Source organism: Ailuropoda melanoleuca, chromosome 6 (genome assembly GCF_002007445.2).
Source record: "Ailuropoda melanoleuca isolate Jingjing chromosome 6, ASM200744v2, whole genome shotgun sequence".
Taxonomy (NCBI): domain Eukaryota; kingdom Metazoa; phylum Chordata; class Mammalia; order Carnivora; family Ursidae; genus Ailuropoda; species Ailuropoda melanoleuca.
In genome coordinates, this window is record NC_048223.1 from 15670475 (window position 1) to 15679316 (window position 8842).

Consider the following 8842-nt stretch of genomic DNA (forward strand, 5'->3'; position numbering starts at 1 on the left):
GTCAACAGTATATTTTCTTTCCTTAACCTCACGCATCAGCCATCCCTCTTTTCCCATAACTTGTCACACGTACACGGGGTGGAGAAAAACATTATTTTAATGATCAGCCAAATCTACATATCAGGAAGTCTTCCTCGAAATCTCAAATTTAATTTCACTTTTATGCTTCAAAGACTGTTTACAAATATAGTTTCCAATTTCCTGATGAAGAAAAGGGGAAGGGGCTACTTAACGCAGAAGATGACTGTTTCTTAGTTTGCGAACAAGTAATCATTACACTGAACCCTGCATTACACTGAATGCAGCCTGGTTAGCTCCCGGTGCTAACGTGGCCAGCTGAGGCTTCCCCCACAGCGCCGTGTGGCTGTCAAAAGCAACATGCACTCAGCTCAGCCGTGAAGTAAGTGAATAAATTAATAGCGGCAAAGGCACAAAAAACCAAAGCAAACACTTTTTGTCAGGACATGTTAAGTATTCGTTAGAAGGAACTTGCGAAACTTGATTATTCACTTTCTGAGTTTGGTCTCTGGGAAACAACAGTAGGGGGTAAAGTGAAACCTGACACTTTGGGCATCAGACCCTGCTCGTAACAGTTTTAAGGGAAAAACAATGAGAAAAGTCTACTCACCAGTGTCACAAACTTCAGTTCCTTAGCTACCGCACCTCGGTCTACCCAGGAGAGCAGAAGCAAGAAGCAAAGGCAAAGTCTTGCTGCCCTGGCCACGGGGAGCAGGGCAGCCCTCATGCTGGGGAGTGCTGTCTCCAGCAGGAGTTCGGAGGTGCTGTTTCCAGAGCAAAGCCATTAGAGGGGGGAAGCTATTTAACAAAGGGATTGAAAGGGAAGGAGTCACTGGGAGGAGCCAGACTCAGAAACAGATCACCAGGTAGTTTGGGGCGGGGCTTGGCAAGTGTTAGGTCAGATAATTTGAGGGCTGGGTGTGAGAGATCACAGTCTTCTGGATTTAAGGTAGAACACTGAGGCCCAGAGAGGAGAAAGCTGTTGCTCAAGGTCACAGAGCATGTTAGGAAACTTTTTTTTTTTTTTAAGTTTACCATTCTCTTTTCTTTAGATGGGGTGGGGTGTGATACAGTGTTTGCTTTGTGGTTGTCACTTGGGAAAGGATCTACCTCGACTTTGGAAACCTTAGGCCAGTGATTCCTAACCTTTTGGGAATCCAGAAATATAGGCACAGAAATATGGAAGGAACTGCGGGTACTGGTGTATTTTGAGTCTATTCCCCAGGCCAAACTTGGCTCCCTATTGTAAAACTCTCATGTAGCCTAGAGAGGTGTTTTTATTTTTGTTTTGGGTTNTTGGGTTTTTTTTTTTTTTTTTTTTTTGAGAGGTCTTTTTAAATTGAAGAAAAGTAAGGGAAATTTTGTTTTGAAAATTTTTAGTGACACCTTAAGATATTTGGGGTTCATCTGTAGCATCTCAAAATTAGGATTATAAGTACCTTTCCTAACCTGACACAACTGAAAAACAATGACAACAACAAACTTACCTATAACTCTGTGTTGTCAGTCACCACCTTGGGCCATGAGCCCTACGTCCAGCATTCTGGGTGAGTCACACCCTTGCCTCTCCAGGCCTGATCTCATCAGGGACGCTACAAAAGAGGATAATCTGGACGGAAGGAATTTAGCTTTCCATTTTTCCCCCAACCTGTCAGCCCCATTGTAGGCAGAAGTGTCATGACGCTTGCACCCCATCAGCAGAGGGAGAACAATGGTTTGTCCCAGAAGCTGTTCTCTGGTACATTGCACATACCTGTGGCAAGAGGACTCTGTGGTCATGGGATCATAGGCTGCCCTAGAATGTGGTGTGTGGGGGAGTGGTTGTTTCTTCTGGTATGGGAAAACATGTGTGAAGAATGAAGGAATGTGTGGTAGGGTTAGACATTTCAGAGGACTTGGGACCCTCTCTTTGCTATCACATTCTTCACATGCCAGTCCCCTCTGTCATTTTCAGTGGGTGACATTTTGAGGAGATGAGTTCAGGGAAAAGGGGATGAAGGTTGAGAGGTGGTCTAGGGCAAATTTGAAATTGCCATGCTGATGATCCCCGCTGTACGCACCAGGCAACCTGACCAAGGAAGCTCCAGCACCCTTTTACCTTTCACTTGGTTTTGACCCACACGCCTTAAATTGTGGCAGATACATGATTCTGTTCAATGTGTTTTCACGGATCAGCCTGGCTCCTTGTTCTCTTGTCTTCTTCCTTATCTACCTCTGGATTGATGCCTTAGTGCTTCCTAGTAATGACTCTGGTTCTCTAACCCACCTATGCCATGTTGTGCTAGGTTGGCTAGAACCCTCTTCTGATCCAGATCCCACTTTCTCTGCATCACCTCTTCTGGGTTCCTTTTAGCCCTCCAAGTAGGAACAGTAGTAGCAGCAGTCGCAGCAAACAACTCTTGAAGAGAGAACCGGAAAAAGGCTGATTAAATTGAATACATCTCAATTTAAACTGATTCAAGTTGGAATAAGTGGTTTAGACTTCTATCCTCCACCCTACTCACCACCCTAACTTCTACTTGATTATTAAATTATAAGGGGAGGAGAAGACCATAACTATAGATCTGAACACCATGAAGTTGAGTCTGAAAGAACCTCAACTCAGATAAAATTCATTTGAAAATCTTCTTTGGGGGCGCCTGGGTGGCACAGCGGTTAAGCGTCTGCCTTCGGCTCAGGGCGTGATCCCGGCGTTATGGGTTCGAGCCCCACATCAGGCTCCGCTGCTATGAGCCTGCTTCTTCCTCTCCCACTCCCCCTGCTTGTGTTCCCTCTCTCGCTGGCTGTCTCTATCTCTGTCAAATAAATAAATAAATAAATAAAATCTTTAAAAAAAAAAAAAGAAAATCTTCTTTGGTCTCTTGAACCTTGAACTCATAAGGCCTTTGCAAAGACTTCAAAGAGTCATCTGGAGTAAACATATGGATATGGTAGTATTAAAGGTGAGACTTCAGGGCGCCTGGGTGTGTCAGTCGGTTAAGCATCTGGCTTTGGCTCAGGTCGTGATCCTGGGGTCCTGGGATTGAGTCCTGCATCAGGCTCCCTGCTCAGCGGGGAGTCTGCAACTCCCTCTCCCTGTGCCCTCCCCCTGCTCACTCTCTCTCTTTCTCTTGCGTATGTATGCGCAAAAATAAATGAAAAAAATCTTAAATAAAAGAAAAAAAGGTGAGACTTGAGAAAATATTGTCTTTATTGATATCCCAATAAAGGGTGCCGATAATTTTCATGTCGATGATTAGAAGAACTTACTGTCTGAATCACTTTTGTTTCTTCATTTAGGGAGTGTTCCACCTCTGTTTAACTAACACACCACAACATTAAGAAGTCCCGTAAATGGGGCAGGTTGTGTTCATTGGAAAGTCAACTCCCGGATAGAGATTTGCATGCAGGAAATTTATTTAGGAGTGTTCTCAGGATCAACAACAGAAGGGGGAAGAGAAATAAGCAGGGTTGGGCAGAGGGAGAAGTCCTCAGCTGACCATGCTAGGTGTGCGGAAGCTGGTACAGACTTTTGGAGTTGCCCTGAACTGGGGTGAGGGAGCTGGGCGTTTTTTACCCCTGCCTCAGCCAGTCATTGGATGCAGGCTGCTCCCAGTGGGGGAGTGTGACCGTGGCTAAGGTGGCTTTCTTCTGCCATGGCAATTCTGAAAGGAGTTGACAGCTAAGTAATGTCAGAGAACAAAGTCCCAAGAGCTGGAGGGAATTAATCCTTCAGCTCATGAAGGGAGATTTGGGTGGTATAACTCAGAATCCGTGACAATGAACAATTATTCATAGGAGAAGAATTCATCATCCTTGGTAGATCAAGGGCTGTAAAATCACCAAGTGTGCCTCTGATAGCAAGAGTCTGGGTTGGAGTTAAGATCCATCAATAGATATATTGGTTGCTTACCAAGTAGGAAGGCTGTGTTTAAACTCCCTGAGTTGTTACACCTTCACAGTTGTATTATTTGACTCTCAGTGACTTATGGACTATTGGGCACTAAATAGTAATGATTGATCCACAGTCAGTGTCAGGGCAAATTGTTGTATCAGAACTCGGTTACAATGTTAGCTGCTCTGAGGCAACATTTAGTATAAGATGGGCTTAGAATAAAAGTTTTTCTCCCCTCAACTAAGCATTTTCGGTGTTTAGTGTCTGTCTGTAGTCTCTTTGCCCTTGGTATGTCTATTTAATTTTGAATATTTAGGTAAACATCCAGTGTCAACGTCATTGCTGGTGTGGGGTGTATAAGATCAGGGACAATGCCCTGCCAAACTTGATGCGGGCCTGAGGCAAAAGGAAAATCGGTAATGCTGATCCTGTCTTTATTTTAAACTTTGACATCTTTTTAAATGATAGATTGTTTTACATCAATTTTTGTTTTTCAAAATACTGTGTTAAAATATTATTGACCATTATTAGGAAGTTTTTGGCAACCCCTTATATTATGAGCCAGGGTGAATGCCTCACTCCCCTCACCCTAGTTCCCAGACATGACTCTACGAATTGGAACATGGGAGAGAACAACTTCTTTCTTCTTTTGAGATGCAATAATCTGACTTCTTCTGGTTCTGTCTCCAAGGAAATGAAGGCTTGGGCAGGATAAGGACAACAAGAACTGAAAGGAACAGAGGATTTTTATCTGTTAGGCTAAACAAAGCTGACCTTCAGTTATTCCTCAGACTGTAGTTACCTGCATAGGGCTGGCCTCCCTTCTACTCCTCCGCCCCTGTGATAACACTGCTTTCCTCACATTCAGAACTAACTCACCTGAGAGAAGAGGTGACAGTGACTCATAACTGAGAAGGAGCTCTGAAGAACAGGGATGGGGTCTGAAATGGTCACCCGGGAACAAAGCTCAATTGTTCAGGCACTGATAGGAGACATAGTTGTGTCGTCATCGACCTTGGGAGTCATTCCAAGGCTCTGGTCACTGGGATAACCAGGCAAATATTATCCTACCACTGTTCTACCTCTAAAACAGCCATCCAGACTGACCATTGTATTGGTTCTACTGTATTTAACATGGAAGAGAAAGAACTCAGCACTTTTATAGAAATATTATCCTATCTCATTTTGTGTATTGTGCGTTGAAGAAACATGCACATTTTGATGGTGCTTTATTCCTGGGTGATGTGATTGTGAGTGGTTTCACTTCTTTCTGCCCTTGTCTACTTTCCAACTGTCTCACAATGAACAGGTATTTTTATTAAAATCAGAATAGGAATTTTAAAATGTCTAATATGAACTGTCTGCTATTTCTCATTTGATTACCAGGTACCCTTAGAGTTATAGAAGGTAGGTCTGAAAGGACACTGAGTTTATAGCATAGTTCACCTTGCTATTCCTATTATAGGGCCAATTCTTAAGCTGATGAAGAGAGAAAAACTTCTTTCTCCTGTCTCAATTTCTGTCCTGCCCCCCTTCTCTATCTTTTGACGTATCTTGTATTAAAAAGATTTCACAACTTCCTCTAGTATCATGAAAATCCCAGGATAATGCAATACCCATTTAAAAGGTCCTCAGTTTGTCCTTAAGAATTCCCTGAATCACATTATGTCAGTGGCCCATTAAAAATCCTCCATTGACTTCCCACCACACTTAGAATATAATCCCAAATCCCTCCATGACATACAAGGTCCTGCTTGATCTGGAGCCTGTTACCTCTTCAACTTATCTCTCCTCACTTTTCCCTTGCTCACTCCATTCTAGCCACATCAACCCCATAGATCACCCAGCAAGCCATGAAAGGTTCCACTCTACACACCTTACATTTTATAGTGCCCTCTCTCTGGGACACTCTCCCCTCAGGTGAGCCGATGGTCTCACTTTACTTCTTCTTCGTTGTCTTTTAAAGATTTTATTTATTTGTCAGAGAGAGAGAGAGAAAGAGAGACAGAGTGTGCACAAGCAGGGAGAGCAACAGGCAGAGGGAGAAGCCGGCTCCCTGCTAAGCAAGGAGCCCCATGCGGGACTCGATCCCAGGGCGCTGGGATCCTGACCTGAGCCGAAGGCAGACTCTCAACCAACTGAGCCACCCAGGTATCCCTCACTTTACTTCTTTACACAGGCCTTCCTTGACCACCCCAGTTAAAGTAGCAGCTTCCCAGCAGCCTCAGTCACACCATCCTGCTTTATTTCTGTTATGGCCCTTTTCATACCTGACACTATGCTACAAATTTAGTTATTTGTTCGTTTATTGTCTCTCTCCTCCATTAGAATGTAAACTCTGTGAGAGTAGAGGAGTTTACTGCTGGGTCCTCACTGGATAGAACAAGATCTGGTATATAGTAGGGGTTTAGTGAATATTTGTTGAATGAATGAATGAATCCATTTTCAATAAATTTATTAGGCTACATTTGTTCAAATAAAATCGAGTAACCTGGAGTTCGTACTCTTTACTTGACACTGGTCATTAGAAATAATGTTGAATACAGAAATATTACTCTTAGCATGAGAAAAATTCAATATAATTATAATATAATTTTGGATATCATATAATACAGGAAACAAAAATATTTCTATAATCCCAATTTTGGTCAACACAGTGAATTCTTAACGGAAATTACTGCAGTAATGTATAGATATTAGTGGATTGGACCAGATTATAAGACTACATGGTTGTTTCAGTCAGAAGAGTCTTATAATTCAAAGGAAAGTCACAAGAATATCCATTCACGCACCCCTTCTTTCTGTTGTCAGAAAGCCTAACAGAAGAGTAGGGTCCTTGTAGCTGAAGGGTTTTAAAGTTACTGCTGCTACTAGCATTATGGAAAAATAGTGTAAAGAGTAACAAAACACATCCCACCATATCAGTTGTTCAAAAATACAAATTGTCTGTATGAAAAAAAGTACCTCAGCTTAGAGAAGTCCTATCAAAAAATCTATTTTATTGATGTGTTTAATACCATGTTATGGCTTTATAAAATTCCATCTTTTAATCCACATAACAATGATTCATATCAAATGGTTGCCAATTCCACCTCTTCTCAAAGATCCCACTGGGACATAGTTGCTATGCTCCATCCTAAATCATCATCCCTTCTGTCAAACCCATGGCACCCAATCCAGGACAGAGTATTTTTTTCTGAATCAGTTTGTTCAGGTGAAGATTTACCATAAGGCAGTGGTACTCAAAGTGTGGGTTGGGGACTCTGAGACCCTTCGGGGGTCCCTGAGATCCTTCTAGATTTCTGAGATTTATTCTGAGGGTCCATGGAGTCAAACCTATTTTTATAACAATGCTAAAATTTTATTTTCTTTTTCATTCTCTGTCTCTCATGGGTACTCATTGGAATTTCCCAAAGTCTACATGACAGGTGATAACATCATTGCTCTGATGGCAAGTTGAATGTGTGCTTGTGTATTCTTGTGTTTTAAAATGTCTTCAGTTTTAATTTTGAATAGAGTAAATATCAATAGATACAAACCACACAAACAAAAAGCTCCTTCGATTATTTTTAAGAGTATAAAGGGGTCCTGAGACCAAATGTTTGAGAATTGTTGCTACTGGCAGGCTAATGATTCAAAACATTTGTTGAGTATCTGTTATGAACAGGCTCTGGGAAGACCAAGTTTGGGAAGACACAACCCCACCCTCAGGGAGCATACTCTCTTGTGGGGGAGGACAAACAACTGTACCGTGATGAAGCCACTGAAACATGCACAGAATGTTATGGTTGCTAAGAAGAGGAACATTGACCTAAGCAATTATTAACCTAGTATTTAGGTCAGTAGAAAAGATAGGAAGGAATCAGAGAACACGATGCATTCTGGGGAACTGCAAGTAGTTGGACTGGGATATCTTGAGGGTAAAAACATCTTTTTAAAACTTACCTTATGTCTTTAGCTACTTTTGTATATTTGGTAATTATTGCTGGACTATATTCGAGATGATCCTTTGAATGGTATGTTGTAAATATTTAACAACTGGATCTGAAAAAAAAAATCTGATTTGTAGCTTTGCCAATTTCCGTGGTGTAAATATTCCCACCATGGCGGATTTCAAGCTGCTACTGAATATGCACCTGGGAAGAGCTACGCACACTGTTATATAGTATTCCCGACAGTTAGTGCACTTGCCTGAGTATAAATAACCTCAAGAGAATGGATGATAATACAGTGTAGTAAAATAATTTGGAAGTGATGAATTTTGAGTATTTATTAACTTTGTTTTTAATACAATTGATTTAATTTTAAGTTTATATAGTTTAATTTTTAATTATGGCTGGGTTTAGCTACCAGCTTACAAAATTCCTGCAAAGTCAGCACTTGGTTCTCACAAGCCAGTGTAAGCTGGCTCCATCACACCACTGGATCCCCCATGGCTTTAGTACTGCATTGTTAAGTACGGCGTCACTACAATTTCCTCATCTTGGAGGGGGAGGAATATGGGACATCCTGACTGAGAGACAGGTGGGAGACTGTAAAACTCCAGTTATGGGTGTAGTTATGGGAAAGCGTGGGTGGGCCAGGGAAATTGTGCAAGAGCTCAAACAGAAGGGTAAAGAATGGTAATTATAAAGTCGAGGTCAGAGAGTGAACACTAGATGTTGGATTTAGAAGTGCCCCTTAGAGAAGAAAGAGAGGAAGAGAGGGCATTAACATTTATGGAGTGCCTACTGTATGCTGTGAACTCCGCCAGTCACACGGCACCTCTTACCTCATTGAATCCCCACAACAGACTTGAAAGCAGATAGCTAAAGAGTACAGTGTGAGAATGGGAACTCAGGTCTACCTAACTTCAAAATCCTTACTCTTTTCATTTCATCAAGGAAGGACAGAAAGGTTACAGGGTAGTGGACTAGGGATAACTGGAAGCAGAAAGTAAGCAGACAGATA

General features: G+C 41.9%; 1 protein-coding gene across 1 annotated transcript in view; it reads right to left on the minus strand.

The window, feature by feature from the left end:
- Nucleotides 1-858, minus strand: part of ACP3 (acid phosphatase 3) — a 45470-nt gene extending 44612 nt beyond the window's left edge. The window contains exon 1 of the mRNA XM_002926252.4: nucleotides 629-858. Within this exon, the coding sequence (XP_002926298.2) occupies nucleotides 629-745 (117 nt within the window). The 5' untranslated portion in view covers nucleotides 746-858. The remainder of the gene's footprint in view (nucleotides 1-628) is intronic.
- Between the last annotated feature and the right edge of the window lie 7984 nt (nucleotides 859-8842).